We start from the raw sequence: 21,880 nt of genomic DNA, 5'->3' as shown, positions 1-21,880 counted from the left end.
TCACAAAGGGAGACAACCCTGGAGATAGAAAACCTAGGAAAGAGATAAGGAGTCATAGATGCAAGAATCACCAACAGAATACAAAAGAACGAAGAGAAAATCTCAGGGGCAGAAGATACCATAGAAAACATCAAAACAATCTTCGAAGATAATGTAAAATGCAAAAAGCTCCTAACCCAAAACATCCAGGAAATGCAGGACACAATGAGAAGATCAAACCTAAGGATAATAGGTATAGATCAGTGTGAAGATTTCCAACTTAAAGGGCCAGTAAATATCTTCAACAAAATTATAGAAGAAAACTTCCCTAACCTAAAGAAAGAGATGCCCATAAACATACAAAAAAGCTTACAGAACTCCAAATAGATTGAACCAGAAAAGAAATTTCTCCCGTCACATAATAGTTAAAACACCAAATGCACAAAACAAAGAAAGAACATTAAAAGCAGTAAGGGAAAAAGGTCAAGTAACATATAAAGGCAGACCTATAAGAATATCACCAGACTTCTCACCAGAGACTATGAAAGCTAGAAGATCCTGGGAAGATGTCATACAGACTCTAAGAGAACACAAATGCCAGCCCAAGTTACTGTATCCAGCAAAACTCTCAATTAACATACATAGAGAAACCAAGATATTCCATGACAAAACCAAATTTATACACAATATCTTTCTACAAATGCAGCCCTACAAAGGATAATAGATGGAAAAGCCCAAAACAAGGAGAGAAACTACACCCTAGAAAAAGTAAGAAAGTAATCTTGCAATGAAACAAAAAGAAGAGGGACACACAAACATAATTCCACCTTTAACAACAAAAATAACAGGAAACAAAAATCACTATTCCTTAATATCTCTCAACATCAATGGACTCAATTCCCCAATAAGAAGACATAAAACAACTGATTGGATACGTAATGAGGACCCAGCATTTTGCTGCATACAGGAAATGCACCTCAGAGACAAAGACAGACACTACCTCAGAGTAAAAGGCTCGAAAACAATTTCCAAGCAAATGTCTCAAAAAACAAGCTGGAGTAGCTATTGTAATAAAGAATAAAATCAGCTTTCAACCAAATATTATAAAAAAAGATAAGGCAGGACACTTGATAATTCTCAAAGGAAAAGCCACCAAGATGAACTCTCAATTCTGAATATTTATGTTCTAAATGCAAGGGCAGCCATATTCATAAAAAACTTTACTAAAGCTCAAAGCACACATTGCACTTGATACAATAATAGTGGGAGACTTCAACACCCCACTCTCTCTCATCAATGAACAGATTATGGAAAAAAAAACTAAACAAAGACATAGAGAAACTAACAGAAGCTATGAAGCAAGTGGATTTAACAGATATCTATAGAACATTTCATCCTAAAACAAGAGAATATACCTTCTTCTCAGCACCTCATGGTACCTTCTTCAAAACTGATCATATAATCAGTCACAAAACAGGTCTTAACAGATACAAGAAGACAGAAATAATTCCATGCATCCTATCAGATCAGCATGGACAAAGGCTAGTCTTCAATAACAACAAAAATGACAGAAAACCCACATATACATAGAAGTTGAACAATGCTCTACACAATGATAACGTGGTCAAGGAAGAAATAAAGAAATGAAAGACTTTTTAGAATGTAATGAAATGAAGGCACAACATGCCAAAACCTATGGGACACAATGAAAGCAATGTGAAGAGGAAAACTCATAGCTCCGAGTGCCTCCAAAAGGGAATGAGAGGAAGCAAACACTAGCAGCTTGACAGTACACCTGAAAGCTCTAGAACAAAAAGAATCAAATACACCCAAAGGAGCACATGGCAGGAAATAATCAATTCAGAGCTGAAATCAATCAAGTAGAAACAAAAAGAACTATACAAGAATTAACAAACCAAAAGCTGGTTCTTTGAGAAAATCAACAAGATAGATAAACCCTTAGCCAGACTAACCAGAGGGCACAGAAACGGTATCCAAATTAACAAAATCAGAAATGAAAAGGGAGACATAACAACAGACATTGAAGAAATTCACAGAATCATCAGATCCTATTACAAAAGCCTATAATCGGCTGCCGCTTGCAGAGAGCCCCTGGGCAGCACCCCACGAGCGAACCTGAGCCTCGGGACCACAGGTAAGACCAAATTTTCTGCTGCAAGAAAGCTGCCTGGTGAGCTTGGGACACACGGAAGCAGAATTTGTCTAGGACCGGGCACGTTCTGTGTTTACTGGAAGTCCCACACCCGCGGGTCCCGGCCCACAGCAGCTCTCTGCTCCCAGACCCGGTGAGAGAGAGACCCAACCGCCTGGTCAGGTGGGCACTCCTGAGGCTGCAGAGCGGAAGAGACCACCAACACTGCTCACCCCTGCCCACATCCCTGGCCCAAGAGGAAACTGTATATGGCCTCTGGGCTCCCGTGGGGGAGGGCCCAGGAGCGGCAGGACCCCTGCCTGAGACACCACCGGAACCTGATAGAAACAGACCGGATAAACAGTTCTCTGCACCCAAATCCCGTGGGAGGGAGAGCTAAACCTTCAGAGAGGCAGGCAAGCCTGGGAAACCAGAAGAGACTGCTCCCTGCACACACATCTCGGACGCCAGAGGAAAAAGCCAAAGACCATCTGGAACCCTGGTGCACTGAAGCTCCCGGAAGGGGCGGCACAGGTCTTCCTGGTTGCTACCACTGCAGAGAGCCCCTGGGCAGCACCCCACGAGCGAACTTGAGCCTCAGGACCACAGGTAAGACCAAATTTTCTGCTGCAAGAAAGCTGCCTGGTGAACTCAAGACACAGGCCCACAGGAACAGCTGAAGACCTGTAGAGAGGAAAAACTACACGCCCGAAAGCAGAACACTCTGTCCCCATAACTGACTGAAAGAGAGGAAAACGGGTCTACATCACTCCTGACACACAGGCTTATAGGACAGTCTAGCCACTGTCAGAAATAGCAGAACAAAGTAACACTAGAGATAATCTGATGGCGAGAGGCAAGCGTAGGAACCCAAGCAACAGAAACCAAGACTACATGGCATCATCGGAGCCCAATTCTCCCACCAAAGCAAACACGGAATATCCAAACACACCAGAAAAGCAAGATCTAGTTTCAAAATCATATTTGATCATGATGCTGGAGGACTTCAAGAAAGACATAAAGAACTCCCTTAGAGAACAAGTAGAAGCCTACAGAGAGGAATCACAAAAATCCCTGAAAGAATTCCAGGAAAACACAATCAAACAGTTGAAGGAATTAAAAATGGAAATAGAAGCAATCAAGAAAGAACACATGGAAACAACCCTGGATATAGAAAACCAAAAGAAGAGACAAGGAGCTGTAGATACAAGCTTCACCAACAGAATACAAGAGATGGAAGAGAGAATCTCAGGAGCAGAAGATTCCATAGAAATCATTGACTCAACTGTCAAAGATAATGTAAAGCAGAAAAAGCTACTGGTCCAAAACATACAGGAAATCCAGGACTTAATGAGAAGATCAAACCTAAGGATAATAGGTATAGAAGAGAGTGAAGACTCCCAGCTCAAAGGACCAGTAAATATCTTCAACAAAATCATAGACGAAAGCTTCCTAACCTACAAAAAGAGATACCCATAGACATACAAGAAGCCTACAGAATTCCAAATAGATTGGACCAGAAAAGAAACACCTCCCATCACATAATTGTCAAAACACCAAACGCACAAAATAAAGAAAGAATATTGAAAGCAGTAAGGGAAAAAGCTCAAGTAACATATAAAGGCAGACCTATCAGAATCACACCAGACTTCTCGCCAGAAACAATGAAGGCCAGAACATCCTGGACTGATGTCATACAGACCCTAAGAGAACACAAATGCCAGCCCAGGTTACTGTATCCAGCAAAACTCTCAATTAACATTGATGGAGAGACCAAGATATTTCATGACAAAACCAAATTTACACAATATCTTTCTACAAATCCAGCACTACAAAGGATAATAAATGGGAAAGCCCAACATAAGGAGGCAAGCTATACCCTAGAAGAAGCAAGAAACTAATCGTCTTGGCAACAAAACAAAGAGAATGAAAGCACACAAACATAACCTCACATCCAAATATGAATATAACGGGAAGCAATAATCACTATTCCTTAATATCTCTCAATATCAAAGGCCTCAACTCCCCAATAAAAAGACATAGATTAACAAACTGGATACGCAATGAGGACCCTGCATTCTGCTACCTACAGGAAACACACCTCAGAGACAAAGACAGACACTACCTCAGAGTGAAAGGCTGGAAAACAACTTTCCAAGCAAATGGTCAGAAGAAGCAAGCTGGAGTAGCCATTCTAATATCAAATAAAATCAATTTCCAACTAAAAGTCATCAAAAAAGATAAGGAAGGACACTTCATATTCATCAAAGGAAAAATCCACCAAGATGAACTCTCAATCCTAAATATCTATGCCCCAAATACAAGGGCACCTACATACGTAAAAGAAACCTTACTAAAGCTCAAAACACACATTGCACCTCACACAATAATAGTGGGAGATTTCAACACCCCACTCTCATCAATGGACAGATCATGGAAACAGAAATTAAACAGTGATGTCGACAGACTAAGAGAAGTCATGAGCCAAATGGACTTAACGGATATTTATAGAACATTCTATCCTAAAGCAAAAGGATATACCTTCTTCTCAGCTCCTCATGGTACTTTCTCCAAAATTGACCATATAATTGGTCAAAAAACGGGCCTCAACAGGTGCAGAAAGATAGAAATAATCCCATGCGTGCTATCGGACCACCACGGCCTAAAACTGGTCTTCAATAACAATAAGGGAAGAATGCCCACATATACGTGGAAATTGAACAATGCTCTACTCAATGATAACCTGGTCAAGGAAGAAATAAAGAAAGAAATTAAAAACTTTTTAGAATTTAATGAAAATGAAGGTACAACATACCCAAACTTATGGGACACAATGAAAGCTGTGCTAAGAGGAAAACTCATAGCGCTGAGTGCCTGCAGAAAGAAACAGGAAAGAGCATATGTCAGCAGCTTGACAGCACACCTAAAAGCTCTAGAACAAAAAGAAGCAAATACACCCAGGAGGAGTAGAAGGCAGGAAATAATCAAACTCAGAGCTGAAATCAACCAAGTAGAAACAAAAAGGAACATAGAAAGAATCAACAGAACCAAAAGTTGGTTCTTTGAGAAAATCAACAAGATAGATAAACCCTTAGCCAGACTAACGAGAGGACACAGAGAGTGCGTCCAAATTAACAAAATCAGAAATGAAAAGGGAGACATAACAACAGATTCAGAGGAAATTCAAAAAATCATCAGATCTTACTATAAAAACCTATATTCAACAAAACTTGAAAATCTTCAGGAAATGGACAATTTCCTAGACAGATACCAGGTACCGAAGTTAAATCAGGAACAGATAAACCAGTTAAACAACCCCATAACTCCTAAGGAAATAGAAGCAGTCATTAAAGGTCTCCCAACCAAAAAGAGCCCAGGTCCAGACGGGTTTAGTGCAGAATTCTATCACACCTTCATAGAAGACCTCATACCAATATTATCCAAACGATTCCACAAAATTGAAACAGATGGATCACTACCGAATACCTTCTACGAAGCCACAATTACTCTTATACCTAAACCACACAAAGACACAACAAGGAAAGAGAACTTCAGACCAATTTCCCTTATGAATATCGATGCAAAAATACTCAATAAAATTCTGGCAAACCGAATCCAAGAGCACATCAAAACAATCATCCACCATGACCAAGTAGGCTTCATCCCAGGCATGCAGGGATGGTTTAATATACGGAAAACCATCAACGTGATCCATTATATAAACAAACTGAAAGAACAAAACCACATGATCATTTCATTAGATGCTGAGAAAGCATTTGACAAAATTCAACACCCCTTCATGATAAAAGTCCTGGAAAGAATAGGAATTCAAGGCCCATACCTGAACATGGTAAAAGCCATATACAGCAAACCAGTTGCTAACATTAAACTAAATGGAGAGAAACTTGAAGCAATCCCACTAAAATCAGGGACTAGACAAGGCTGCCCACTCTCTCCCTACTTATTCAATATAGTTCTTGAAGTTCTAGCCAGAGCAATCAGACAACAAAAGGATGTCAAGGGGATACAGATCGGAAAAGAAGAAGTCAAAATATCACTATTTGCAGATGATATGATAGTATATTTAAGTGATCCCAAAAGTTCCACCAGAGAACTACTAAAGCTGATAAACAACTTCAGCAAAGTGGCTGGGTATAAAATTAACTCAAATAAATCAGTTGCCTTCCTCTATACAAAAGAGAAACAAGCCGAGAAAGAAATTAGGGAAACGACACCCTTCATAATAGACCCAAATAATATAAAGTACCGCGGAGTGACTTTAACAAAGCAAGTAAAAGATCTGTACAATAAGAACTTCAAGACACTGAAGAAGGAAATTGAAGAAGACCTCAGAAGATGGAAAGATCTCCCATCCTCATGGATTGGCAGGATTAATATAGTAAAAATGGCCATTTTACCAAAAGCAATCTACAGATTCAATGCAATCCCCATCAAAATACCAATCCAATTCTTCAAAGAGTTAGACAGAACAATTTGCAAATTCATCTGGAATAACAAAAAACCCAGGATAGCTAAAGCTATCCTCAACAATGAAAGGACTTCAGGGGGAATCACTATCCCCGAACTCAAGCACTATTACAGAGCAATAGTGATAAAAACTGCATGGTATTGGTACAGAGACAGACAGATAGACCAATGGAATAGAACTGAAGACCCAGAAATGAACCCACACACCTATGGTCACTTGATTTTTGACAAAGGAGCCAAAACCATCCAATGGAAAAAAGATAGCATTTTCAGCAAATGGTGCTGGTTCAACTGGAGGTCAACATGTAGAAGAATGCAGATCGATCCATGCTTATCACCCTGTACAAAGCTTAAGTCCAAGTGGATCAAGGACCTCCACATCAAAGCAGACACACTCAAACTAATAGAAGAAAAACTAGGGAAGCATCTGGAACACATGGGCACTGGAAAAAATTTCCTGAACAAAACACCAAGGCTTACGCTCTAAGATCAAGAATCGACAAATGGGATCTCATAAAACTGCAAAGCTTCTGTAAGGCAAAGGACACTGTGGTTAGGACAAAACGGCAACCAACAGATTGGGATAAGATCTTTACCAATCCTACAACAGATAGAGGCCTTATATCCAAAATATACAAAGAACTCAAGAAGTTAGACCGCAGGGAAACAAATAACCCTATTAAAAAATGGGGTTCAGAGCTAAAGAAAGAATTCACAGCTGAGGAATGCCGAATGGCTGAGAAACACCTAAAGAAATGTTCAACATCTTTAGTCATAAGGGAAATGCAAATCAAAACAACCCTGAGATTTCACCTCATACCAGTGAGAATGGCTAAGATCAAAAACTCAGGTGACAGCAGATGCTGGCAAGGATGTGGAGAAAGAGGAACACTCCTCCATTGTTGGTGGGATTGCAGACTGGTAAAACCATTCTGGAAATCAGTCTGGAGGTTCCTCAGAAAATTGGACATTGAACTGCCTGAGGATCCAGCTATACCTCTCTTGGGCATATACCCAAAAGATGCCTCAACATATAAAAGAGACACGTGCTCCACTATGTTCATCGCAGCCTTATTTATAATAGCCAGAAACTGGAAAGAACCCAGATGCCCTTCAACAGAGGAATGGATACAGAAAATGTGGTACATCTACACAATGGAATACTACTCAGCTATCAAAAACAATGAGTTTATGAAATTCGTAGGCAAATGGTTGGAACTGGAAAACATCATCCTGAGTGAGCTAACCCAATCACAGAAAGACATACATGGTATGCACTCATTGATAAGTGGCTATTAGCCCAAATGCTTGAATTACCCTAGATCCCTAGAACAAACGAAACTCAAGACGGATGATCAAAATGTGAATGCTTCACTCCTTCTTTAAATGAGGAAAAAGAATACCCTTGGCAGGGAAGGGAGAGGCAAAGATTAAAACAGAGACTGAAGGAACACCCATTCAGAGCCTGCCCCACATGTGGCCCATACATATACAGCCACCCAATTAGACAAGATGGATGAAGCAAAGAAGTGCAGGCCGACAGGAGCCGGATGTAGATCGCTCCTGAGAGACACAGCCAGAATACAGCAAATACAGAGGCGAATGCCAGCAGCAAACCACTGAACTGAGAATAGGTCCCCCGTTGAAGGAATCAGAGAAAGAACTGGAAGAGCTTGAAGGGGCTCGAGGCCCCAAAAAGTACAACAATGTCAAGCAACCAGAGCTTCCAGGGACTAAGCCACTACCTAAAGACTATACATGGACTGACCCTGGACTCTGACCCCATAGGTAGCAATGAATATCCTAGTAAGAGCACCAGTGGAAGGGGAAGCCCTGGGTCCTGCTAAGACTGAACCCCCAGTGAACTAGACTATGGGGGGAGGGCGGCAATGGGGGGAGGGTTGGGAGGGGAACACCCATAAGGAAGGGGAGGGGGGGGATGTTTGCCCGGAAACCGGGAAAGGGAATAACACTTGAAATGTATAGAAGAAATACTCAAGTTAATAAAAAAAAAAAGAAATCATTTCACAAAATTCAATACCCCTTCATTATAAAAGTCTTGGAAAGATCAGGAATTCAAGGTCCATACCTAAACATAGTAAAAACAATATATGGCAAACCAGTAGCCAACATCAAGCTAAATGGAGGGAAACTTGAATCAATCCTACTCAAATCTGGGGCTAGTCAAGGCTGCCCACTCTCTCCCTACTTATTCAATATAGAACTTGAAGTCATAGCCAGAGCAATTAGACAACAAAAAGAGGTGAAAGGAATTCAAATTGGAAAGAAGTGCAGATGATATGATAGTATACTTAAGTGACCCCCAAAATTCCACCATAGAAGTCCTACAGCTGATAAACAACTTCAGCAAAGTGGCTGGATAAAAAATTAACTCAAACAAATCTGTAGCCTTCCTCTACTCCAAGGATAAACAGGCTGAGAAAGAAATGAGGGAAACTATACCCTTCACAGTAGTCACAATAAAATACATGGGTGTGACACTAACCAAGCAAGTGAAAGATCTGTATGACAAGAACTAAAGTCTCTGAAGAAAGAAATTGAAAAAGATATCAGAAAAAGGAAGGACCTCCCATGCTCATGGATTGGCAGGATTAGTATAGTAAAAATGGCCATTTTGCCAAAAGCAAACTACAGATTAAATTCAATCCCCATCAAAATTCCAACTCATTTCTTCATAGAGTTGGAAAGAGCAATTTGCAAATTCATTTGGGATAACAAATAACCCTGGCTATCGAAAACTATCCTCAACAATAGAAGACTTTCTAGGGGAATCACTATCTCTGAATTCAAGCAGTATTACAGAGCAATAGTGATAAAATCTGTATTGAATTGGTACAGAGACAGACAAATAGATCAGTGTAATAGAATTGAAGACCCAGAAATGAACCCACACACCTATGGTCACTTGATTTCCATCCAATGGAAAAAAGATAGCATTTTCAGCAAATGGTGCTAAATGGAGGTCAGCATGTAGAAGAATGCAGATCAATCATGCTTATCACCCTGCACAAAGCTTAAGTCCAAGTGGATCAAGGACCTCTACATAAAACTAGATACACTCAAACTGAGAAGAAAAAGTGGAGGAGAGTCTCGAACACATGGGCACAGGGGTAATTTTCCTGAACAAATCACCAATGGCTTATGCACTAAGATCGTGAATCGACAAAGGAGACCTCATAAAACTGCAAAGCTTCTGTAAGGCAAAGGACACTGTCATTAGGACAAAATGGCAACCTACAGATTGGGAAAAGATCTTTACCAATCCTACATCCAACAGTGGGCTAATATCCAAAATAAACAGAGAACTCAAGAAGTTAGATTCTAGAGAATCAAATAAACCTATTAAAAATGGGGTACCGGGGCTGGGGATTTAGCTCAGTGGTAGAGCGCTTACCTAGGAAGCGCAAGGCCCTGGGTTCAGTCCCCAGCTCCGAAAAAAAGAACCAAAAAAAAATTGGGTACCATGCTAAACAAAGAATTCTCAGCTGAGGAATACTGAATGGTTGAGAAGTACGTAAAGAAATGTTCAACATCCTAAGTCATCAGGGAAATGGAAATCAAAACACATCACACTAGTCTGAATGGCTGTGCTGCTTTGCATATGCTTGACCCAGGAAGAGTCAGTATTAGAAGGTGTGGCTTTGTTGGAGAAAGTGTGTACTGTGGGCACAGGCTTGGAGACCCTCTTCCTAGCTGCCTGAGGAAGCTCATTCTGTTCTTGGCTTCCTTTGGATAAAGATTTAGAACTCTCAGCTCCTCCTGCACCATGCCTGCCTGGATGCTGCCATGCTCCCTCCTTGATGATAATGGACTAAACCTCTAAACCTGTAAGCCAGCCCTAATTAAATGTCAATTATAAAACTTACTTTGGTCATAGTGTCTGTTTACAGCAATACTAAGACAACTAAGACAATGGCTAAGATAAAAAACTCAGGTGACAGCAGATGCTGGTAAGGATGTGGAGAAAAGGAACACTCCTCCATTGTTGGTGAGTTGGAACATCCACTCTAGAAATCAGTCTGGAGGTTCCTCAGAAAATTGGACATTGCACTACCTGAGGACCCAGCTATACCTCTCTTGGGCATATACCCAAATGATGCTCTTACATACACCAAGTACACATGCTCCACTATGTTCATAGCAGCCTTATTTATAATAGCCAGAAGCTGTTAAGAACCCAGATGCCCTTCAACAGAGGAATGGATACAGAAAATGTGGTACATCTACACAATGGAGTACTATTCAGCTATCAAAAACAATGACTTCATCAAATCCGTAGGCAAATGGATTGAACTAGAAAATATCATCTTGAGTGAGGCAACCCAATGGTATGCATTCACCAATAAGTGGATCTTAGCCCCAAAGCTTGAATTACCCAATAATTACACAAACCACATGAAGCTCAAGAAGAAGTAAGACCTAAGTATGGATGTTTCAGACCTTCTTAAATGGGGAAACAAACATATTCATAGAAGGAGATATGGAGACAAAATATGGAGCAGAGACTGAAGGAAAGGCCATCCAGAGACTGCTCCATATGGGGATCCATCCCATATACAGCCATCAAATCTAGTCACTATTGCTGATGCCAAGAAGTGCTTGCTGACAGGAGCCTGATACAGCTGTCTCCTGAGAGGCTCTGCCAGAACCTGACAAATACATAATAGGCAGATGTTTGCAGCCAACCATTGACTTGAGAACAGGTTCCCCAATGTAGGAGTGAGAGAAAGGACTGAAGTAGCTGAAGGGGTTTGTAACCCCATCAGAAGAACAATATCAGCCAACCAGACTCCCCCGCCCCAGAGCTCCCAGGGACTAAACCACCATCCCAAGTGTACAGAGGAATGGACCTATAGCTCCATTCGAATATGTAGAAGAGGCTGGCCTTGTCAGGAATCAATGGGTAGAGAGGCCTTTGGTCCTGTGAAGGTTTAATGCCCCAGTGTAGGTGAATGTCAAAGCAGGGAGGTGGGAGGGAGTGGGTGAGTAAGGGAGCACACTCATAGAAGCACGGGGAAGGGTTTGGGATAGCAGGTTTCTAGAGGGGAAACTGGGAAGGGGGATAACGTTTAAAATGTGAATTTAAAAAATCCAATAAAAGGAAAAAATATTTAGCCTCAGATCCTTTGAATGAAAGAGCCAGGTCCCCTTCAGGAAGAATCTTGAAACTATACTGAAAGTTTTATTGTTGATCCCCTAAAGATGCATGGCCTTTTCCCAGGTTAACATTAAAGGTAAGGAAATAACCTGACTTTTTAAGACTTACTATATCCTAGCTCTGAATTGATATTGACCCTAGAGAATTAAACTGGTTTGATTTATACCAATCAAGTGATGGAATTTTAGCAAAAATACAAATCATGATGGGTTGTTTTGGTCCTCAAGCTTATCCTATGGTTATTTCTGGAGTTCTACAATGCAACAACTATACTCTAATGTTTTCAGAATCCCTATATTGCTACTGTAATCTAAGGAGAGAGGGCTATTACACTCAGAAGTGTCAATTCGAGATATTGGGCTTCTACTTGTTTACCTGTGTTGTCCTGTATTTCTTTTTTTTTTTTTTTTCCGGAGCTGGGGACCGAACCCAGGGCCTTGCGCTTCCTAGGCAAGCGCTTTACCACTGAGCTAAATCCCCAACCCTTTCTTTTTTTTAATAAAGGATTTAGGTAGAACTTTATTTCTATGAATATACAAGGTATACTAGATATAGTCATGACTATATCATTTTATTAATATATCAATATTTTAATCTCCAACACACTATCACATCAATTAAGAATAATCTAGAAACACCGAAAATTCAGTAGTCATACAGTATGGCTGTCACTCCTGGGATTCACCTCAGCAGTGGCTGCCTTCACATGACTGTTGCCATTCACATAATATTGTGGGGAGGGAGGGTTTCATCATGCTCATCCCTCTCTGAGGAAATATAGACAATTAATGATAACACCAAGGACTAGCCTCAGTTTGGACAGGGGTTCTGAGGAAGTGGTATCTTGGAGCAGTGAAACAACTGGAAATTAAATTGTGGGTCCAAGCTGAATGCCAATGCTCTGCTGTAAGACAGCTTTCTAGATTATACTCTCTCTGTGTTCTGCTTGAAGCAATTTTCTCTTGCTATTCTAAAAACTCTTGTCCTGTATTTCTTTAAGGGCCTTATTCATTCCCTTCTTAAAGTCCTCTATCATTGACGTCAGATGTGATTTTAAAGCCAAATTTTGCTTTCTCCAGTGTGTTGGGGTATCCAGAGCTTGCTATGTTGGAAGAACTGGGTTCTGATGATGACAAATAAACTTCGTTTGATTTTGCTTAGGCTCTTGCCCTTGCCTCTTGTCATCTGATTACCTCTGATATTAGATGCCCTTGCTCGTTCTGACTGGAGTTTGTCCCTCCTGTGGGCCTGTGAGCCTGTGATCTTAGGAGTCAGAGCACTCCTGGGAGACCAGCTCTCTCCCTGCAGGTTTGGGTCCAGAGGGCTGTGAGACAGCCTTAGCTCCAGGGCACAGATGGAGACCGGAAGGATCCTGTCCCTGGCTGCTCCTGTGCCCTGTGAGCTCCTGTTGGGCCCATCTTTGGACAAATATTGGAGCGAAAGTGGTGGTCTCAACTGTAGGCTTAGGAGTGAGTGCACTCCTGGGAGATCAGCTCTCTCAGGGGAGGATTTGTGTACCGAGGGCTTGGGACAGCCTTAGCTCTGGGGCTCAGATGGAGACTGGAAGGACATATTGCTTTTCAACAGTCACTTGAGTGTATAAGTATCTTTTATGTCCACCTTTTCCTGAGATGATTTAGAGGATATTCATTTTGCCATCAAATTTGAAAATTTCAAAAAGTAAACACCAAAGGAGTATTCAATCCTGATGATAGTGCAATGAAATAAATGGGAAGTCTTACAAATGCTGAGGAATGTCTACTGCAACTAAGGAAGATATATCAAGAACTCTGAAAACGTTTACATTTGTCAACTCAGAAAGCTTACTTCTAAGAATCAGTTTTAGCAAGGGGATGGTGCATGGACTGAGAGGCTAAGGCAGGAGGACTGCTGTAAGTTCAAGGCCAGTCTGGGCCAAACCAATCTATCTTATCTCAAATAAACCAGACACCCAGTCAAACAAATACTCTTCTGCCAAGTAAGCTAGAATACAGCTACAGTCACAACTACTCAAAAGGCTGTGGTGACAGGATCATCTGAGCCTAGGAGTTTCAGCTTTGCCTAGGTAATGTAGCAAATTACATTTGTCTCAGGATGTTGGATTTTTCCTTTGCTGACCTAACTTCAATTATGATGTTGCAAGTCTTTTTCTTTTTCCTCTGGTGTTTCTGATTGAAGCCCTCCACCAAATTTCATCTATTAGCATGCCTAACCATCAAGGAAAGGTAACATAAAAAATTTTTTCATAGTATGGCACTGGATAGATTTCTCTGCATTTAAGAGGACTTGCTGTTTTGTAGAGGATTAATGTAATGCTTCTTTTGATAGCAAATATATTTCTGAGTCCTAGAGCAGCTCTTCATGCCAAATCACACCCAGAAGGGGACTTGAAACTGGATCAGCTTTTCTATTGAGCCATCTGATATGCCAGCCTTAAATAATCACTACTGCCAGTTTTAACTTGTTTGTTTTTATGCATTAATCTTTTATCCAGTGAATATTTATACACTGTGCGCATGTCTAGTGCCTACAGAAGTAGAAGAGACCACTGGATCCCCCTAGAACCAGAGTTATAGATAATAGCTACCCTGTGGGTGCTAGGAATTATTTTGCAAATATTTTTATCTTTTTCTCTGGTGTCTCTGACTGAACCAAAGCCTCTTGTATATTTCCCAGGTACTCTACCCTTGAGCTGCAGCTGGACATCGAGTCTATTTTACTATTTTGTTTGACATTACCAGATACTACAGGCTGATCTCAAATTCTTTTCATTTCTGCCTCAGGTTTTAAGCATATGTCACCCTGCTTAGCTTATCCTCTCTCAGAATCCATTTCCCTCTGATAATTATAGTCTCAAAGTACTAAACTATCTGTGCTGATTAGTTTTTTCCCCCACCAAATTGATACATACTAGAATTATATGAGAAGGAACTTCAATTAAGAAATTGTCGGGGCTGGGGATTTAGCTCAGTGGTAGAGCGCTTACCTAGGAAGCGCAAGGCCCTGGGTTCGGTCCCCAGCTCCGAAAAAAAGAACCAAAAAAAAAAAAAAAAAAGAAATTGTCTTCAGGTTGGTCTGTGGGTAAACCTTGGGGCATTTTCTTGATTAATGATTGATGTGTGAACAAGTCATGAGGGACAAGACAGTAAGCAGCACTCTTCCATTGCCCTTGCTTCAGTTCCTGCTCAGGTTCCTATCTTGAGTTCCTGCTCTGGTTCTCCTCAGTGATGAATTATAAAGCGTAAGCTGAAATAAATTCTTTCCTGCCCCAAGTTAGCATTGACCAGTGTTTTGTCACAGCACATAAATTTTTCAAACTATTATACTACCTTCCCTATTCAGCCTCAGGTGCCTGCTACCACATCTAGTTTGATTTTATAAGCTTACTGGATTTGTTCAACCATAGGGCTGGGGTACTGGAGGGATTAAACAGGAGAAAGCAAGCTTACTGTGGAGGTAATGTGACCATATCTTCAGGATCCTGCTACCATGACTTTATGACCATGACAGTCTGCACCCTTAAACTGAGCTAGAATAAATAAATAATTTTGTCATAGCAATGAAAAATGTAGTAAATATAGGCCCCAAAGGAACATATCTACTAAAACCAGGGGAGGAGTGTCTTGCATTAGTAGCTAGTATTTATGGAGTAGGATATATTTAAAATAAACAAATATACAAGAGACTGTTCTATTTTATATGTATTATTTATTATCTTTACAGTACCAGGAGTAAAGACATAGAAGGTTAAAAAAAAAGCCAAGTAACCCAGACAATATCATATAGACAGGAGGCAATGATGCCAAGATTAAAGCACTAGGCAATCTATGTTTACAGTCCACCTGCTATACTCCTGTCTTCAATTGCTTTCAGTTCATGGTGTATCTATTTTCTTCTTTATGTTTTCCTATATTTTCCCAGTTTTTACTACTGTAGAGGGATTTTAATCCATCAATATGGCTAGTCTAGCTGGAATACAGACATGCTGTCTGGTGGTTTGAATATGTTTGGCCCAGGAAGTGGCACTATGAGGAGGTGTGGCCTTGTTGGAGGAAGTGTGTCACTGTGGAGGTGGGCTTTAAGAACCTAATCCTAGCTGCCTAAAGGCAGTCTTCTCCTGTTTGTTTTCAGAACAAGATGTAGAACTCTCAGCTCCTCCTGCACCATGCCTGTTTGGAAGCTTCCAGGCTCCCACCTTGATAATAATGGATTGAACCTCTGAACCTGTAAGTCCTTTTAAGAGTTGCCTTGGTCATAGCGTCTATTCACAGCAATAAAATCCAAACTAAGACACACCCTTAGCACACATCTTTAAGCCCAAACAATGAAGGTAAAGTTAGTTTGTTGAAGAGAGCACCCATGTTTGAAAGTGAAGTATAATTGAATGGCAGACAAAGTGATGAATCAGAGCAGGATTTGACAGACTAGAATATGCCCAACTCTCACAAAAACAGAGGAGAGAGCAATGCAGAGAGGGGGAAGGAGAGACAGTGGTTCTCCTGGGACAGTTGTACAGAGATCGGTTGCAGAGTGAGAATAAGGTAGATACAGGCAAAGACAAAATGAACCAGAGAATGAGAAGCAGTCAGAAGATAAGACCAGATCACTAGAGTTAGTTTGAGGGAAACAGAGCCATTTAGGAGAAGACCAGGAAAGCGAGATTGAATCAGGACTTTTGAGTCAGAGCAGATGAGTTGAACTAGCCAGTACTCAGAAGGAGCTTGTAAGGGTAAGTTTATTCAGCAACAAGTATCAGAGGCTGAAAACATTGTAGGTCTGAATTAGATTGTCAGAGGCTGGAAGTTTCCAGGACTAGGCCTAGAAGGAGGCAGTAAGCCTCAGAGATGACAATTACATCAGGCGAATAAAAGGTACTATTACACACTACCTTTTATAAAGTGATATGTTGGGAACAGGGGCAGTGATGAGATGGCTTAGCAGGTAAAGGCCCTTGTACACAAGACTTTTCACCAGAATTTGATCACTGGATCTTCCAAGGTGGCAGGAGATAAGTGACTGCTGAGAGTTGTCATCTGACCTTCACATGTATACTGTAATTCTCTCATTCCCTCTCTCTCTCTCTCTCTCTCTCTCTCTCTCTCACACACACACACACACACACACACACACACACACACACCCCTACAATCACTAAATAAAAACAAATTAAGTAATAGGAGATAGATATTTACTCAGAGACAAATAGGTATACTAAGGTCTCTGCAACCTATCTTATAAGTATCAATCTTACCATGGTTTATAATCCTTGTAAAATATCTTTTCTGAGTATTCTGATTCATCATTATTGGGGTAGGAGGATATAGCAGGCATCCATTGATATTACTAATTGAAAGATCTATCTGGCTAAAGTAAATAAAACATTTACCTATAGAATTATTCTTCCCCTAACTCCAAAAGAAAAGGACTTAAAGTAGATCTATGAACTTATGAAAGAAAGAATGTGAGCATGGTAGTATACACCTATAATCTCAGGACTTGGGAAGTAGAAGCTAAAGGATCAGGAGTTTGAGGTCCTCTTTCCTTACACAGTAAGTTTAGGCCCAGCCTGAGACCCTGTCTAAAACAAAACAAAACAACAAAACAAAACACACAAATCAAATCAAATCAAAACCCAAGAAGCAGGGAAAAAATTAAATTAAGGTATAACAAATCACCTTGAGTTCTTGAAGCTGATCTGGTTCATAAAGTTGAGTAGACACTGCCTGTGCAAGGAAGGTGTCAAGTTCATGGCGATGCAGGATTCGGCCACCAGGCCACTGAACCATGTATCTAGAAACAAAAACATCATTATTTGACCACAGTTCCCATCATTCATGTCCCAGACACTAAGAACCTAAAGTGGTGCCAAGCATTATAGCACACACCTGTAATCCTATTATGTAGGAGAAAAGGAGGATAGAAAGTTCCAGGCTAGCCTGGGCATCATAGCAAGACACTGCCAGAAATAATAAGAAGGAGGGCTGGAGATATAGATCAGAAGAAGAGAGCTTTCCTAGAATGCATACAAAAAAAACTCCATAAACTTCTCAGGAATGAAACTCTGGGTTAATTTATAGTGATTCCAAATCTGAGTGGCTGTGGAGATAGACAGGAACAACATTGCCAAGGGAAAAAAAATGCAGAGTTCTACAAGAACACCGAAGAGTCCAATGGACAAGGAAGTCACCTGAAAAACTTAGCAGGAGCAGAGTTTCAAGGGGATTGTATAATTTAATGAGACACAAGGTAGGAATAAAGCATCCTGTTTTAGTCTAGGGAAGAATAATATGGAGGCATGATTTGGCAAGATGCACCTGGCTTGAATTGATATTGCTCAATGATAGTGGGTAAAATTATAAAGTCAGTCACTATATCATAGTCTCCAAATAAGATTATGTAAATCTTTGTCCCCCAAAAGAAGACATTTAAGGACTGTCAGCAGGAGAGTGATACTGACATACATATCAGTTGAGGTGACTGAATCTGTGGCCAAAAATGGACTAAATGAACACTTTGTCAGTGAGGATGAAGTATTTGGGGATAAAGATAAGAGCTGTCAGTCTATAAGCCCACAAGGCTTGGTCCTAGGATTTTCTTTTCCCACAGTGCTAAGGATGGAATCCAGGACTACATGCATGTTAGGCAAACACTTTGTCAGTCCCAACCCTTAGCCACAGGTTTTACAGGACAGTGAAGAGAAGGGCAGAGCCCAAGACCCCAAAAACTTTGGCTTGTGAAGATGGCTAGATGACATGGTACCATTAAGAAATCTAAGTACCTATTCACAAATATTTGAATCGACTGTCCACGAACTGAATGTGTCTTACTATTATAGATGCTGAAAATAAAGACATAAATGGGAAAAAAGCTACAGATATATCAGTTTAACACTTGTACTTATCTCCTTAAAGGTGCGTAAGACAAAGAACATGTACAACTTCTACTCTAGAGTTGTTCTAGACTTTGAGAACTTCTGGAGCAACATGTGGGATGAATTCCTGGAGACTAGCCCAATTACTACAGCCACAATCTGGCTTGGAATCTAGAAAACTCTCTTAACTACTGTCCTCCACTGGGGAAAGAAACGGTATAAGCATTCCTACCACCAATACTTTTTCCTTTGACTTTTGCAATGATTTTGAAATGGCAGGAATGAGCAAATCCTGTGACTTGTTTAGCAATTATATTCTAAATATCTAGTGTGTGTAGGTTGGAACTCTGTAACCGACAAAACTTCCCTTTGCCTAGAACATTTTGTAACATCTTTTCTGCTCATTGTTCACTTGGGAAATTTATTCATACTTTATAACCTATTTTATATTTTCCAGTACTATGTTATTTAGCGCATAATTCATAGCTTGTATCTTTCCCAAAGTGTTCTTTTTACCAATATGCTTTTGCCTTGAAGGCTTTTTTTTTTTTTACAATTTCTTGATTTAGCTTTACTTAAGATTTTATTTCAAAGCCTTTTATCTTAGTTTGTTGGCAAATATGAAGAAAAAACATGGAAAATGTTGCCATCAAGCTACGACATGGAAAGTATGAATAAAAGACATTTAAAATTATAGACTGTGTGAGTAACAAAATAAAGTTTAAATGCTTTACTAATTATCCACAAAGAAAATTTATTCAGGTTTCTATGCGAATACCCAGGAGGTCTGGGACCATGTATGTTCTTGATTATCTTTGTTTATTATTTCTCCTTTATCATGAACCTTGGTATAGAGTGGGTATTGGTAAATACTTATTGGAAGAGTATCAATCATGTTATGCTAAAACAAATGAAAAACCAACACTTAACCAAAAGAGAGGAGAGCACTTAACCAAAGCAGAATTATTTGAATTATATACAACTTGAATATTATCTTTAAAAATGACCTAAAGAAGTCAACTGTGAGAGAGAAGCAAGCTCACAGAAAGTCTAATACAATTTGCAGGGCATGATTGTGCAGGTTGTTCTGTGTGCTCACTAAATGTATCTAGAGAATCAAAGAGAATCATGGAGGAGGAATTAATGTACTTTATTAGGGATTAGAGGTTTTTGCTTGGTTTGAGTTATACTCCAGTATTAATCTGAACTCAGTATACAGTATAGCACAGTAGGTGCTCAATAAATATTTGCTGAATAAGTCACTGTCAGCATATGCTAAGCTCCATTCCTGAATCAGTTTGCTATTCAACGAGTGTTGAGTAAATTTTGAGATGCAGTATAGGGTCTAATAAGTCAATGAAGTACAAGGATAGAAGAAATAATAATTATTAAATCTATCAATATTTAGGGTTGCTCATCATGTACTATTTCCTAAACTATATGATTCCACTGAGGATTATCTCTGGCAAAACTAAATCATGGAGACTGGAGTGTTGGTTCAGTGTTAAAGATAGCTTGTTGTTCTTGTGTAGGACTTGGGTTTGATTTCCAACCCTTATGTGGTGTCTAATGACATCGGTAATTTCAGTTCCAGAGGATTCAATGCCCTCCTTTGGCCTCCATGAGCACTGCATGTACATACATAGTGTACAGACATATGTACAGGCCAAACACCCATACACATACAATAAAATACATAAATATAAAACAACAAAACCTATATCATGAAAACTTTTCATTTTCAGTGACAAGATAGCATTTTTACTATTACATAATTATATATAATATATGCAACTATTGCACATTCTATTATAATTTTAGTAAACTAAATTTACTCATATATAGTAAATGCCTATGATATCATAGACACATTGATAGAACCATTATTTGTATAGAATATAGTGGCAAAGATTACATACTTTGGAGGCTGACTTCCTTGGCATTGAGATTCTAATACTCTGTGACTCTAGGCACTGCCTTAACCTCTAGAAGATTTAGTTTTCTCATCTCTAGAATTGGGCTAGTAGTTCCTACATGTGAAGACGTTCTTTTTATTTGGTGAAACTCTTACTAGATACTAAATTCTTATACATACAAATACTTGTTACTAGCCTAATAATTTGTGTTTATTTGTGTCAAGCCAATACCACACTGACTTAAATTTTACATAGGATTTAATACTGGAATCCTTTTTTTATACCACTTCTACTTTTAATTTTATGTAACATTAATAAATTTGTTCTGATTCCAAATGTTCATGTTCATTCTGAGTCAGAAAAATGTAAAAGGCTGGGACAAAGTGGTAGAGTACTTGGGAAGGAGGCAGTTTGATCCCCAACACTGTAAAACAGAAAAGTATAAAGAAGTATGGCCATCCTCAGTTCTACAGAGCAAACACCACCAAAAACCTAAGTGGCCTTTCAAGGGTTAAGATTTTCTGAATGCTGACAAAGTCCATATTTTCTCTTCTGAATCAGTTGTTAAAATGACAAGTCTAAGAACTCTTTACCTAGCACCAGATGTGCCCTGCTCTCCTTTCCTTTCGTAGAGAGTTTTGACTTCATAGGCTTTAATTCACAGTCCATTTTTCTCCTGACTACCAAGTTATCTATTGCTCAGAACTAATTGTTGAAAACAATCTTCAGTTTAATGAACTGCTTCTTTATTTGCCAATATCAATTGAATATATCAGTGTGAACACATACTCTTGAGTTCTTTGTTCCACAGAAATAATCTGTGTCTTAGACACTTACAATAGGCCTTCATTTTGTATTTTCCTCTTTTTTTCCCAAGATTGTTTTGGTTATTAAGGGTCAGTATCTTTTTTTCCAAGATAGGGTTGGACCATGTGCTCAGGCTACTGTCGAACTAGGCACAGGGTTCCTTCTACTTTTGTCAAGTAGCTAGGAATAAGGGTCTATGCCAACACATCCATCCAACTTTACTTTTTGATATAACTCTTACAATAAGTTCATTGAACCTAATGCATGAAAGCTATGGATTGAGTAGATAACATCTTTTATAATAGTAAGACTTCCAGTCCATGAAGTTTCCATCTACTTAATGTCTCTGACTTTTTTCATGATCATTTAGCATAGTAATTATTTGAAGTGCTGGGGATTGAACTCAGGTCCTCTTATGCATGCACCCTACAATTAACCAGCCCTAAGCATAGAGATTTTAAGGTTGATTCATGATCTGACCTGTTAGC

The 21,880-nt window shown here is 39.7% G+C and overlaps 1 protein-coding gene across 2 annotated transcripts in view; it reads right to left on the bottom strand.

The window, feature by feature from the left end:
- Positions 1-21,880, bottom strand: part of Fam120c (family with sequence similarity 120 member C) — a 153,226-nt gene that overhangs the window by 11,516 nt on the left and 119,830 nt on the right. For both annotated transcript variants that reach the window (NM_001427708.1, XM_087600110.1), the window contains 1 exon segment: positions 17,474-17,588. In NM_001427708.1, coding sequence (NP_001414637.1) covers positions 17,474-17,588 — 115 coding nt within the window.

This window comes from Rattus norvegicus, chromosome X, assembly GCF_021556685.1.
Source record: "Rattus norvegicus strain SHRSP/BbbUtx chromosome X, alternate assembly SHRSP_T2T, whole genome shotgun sequence".
NCBI classification, from domain to species: domain Eukaryota; kingdom Metazoa; phylum Chordata; class Mammalia; order Rodentia; family Muridae; genus Rattus; species Rattus norvegicus.
This window is presented reverse-complemented; position numbering and strand designations above follow the sequence as displayed.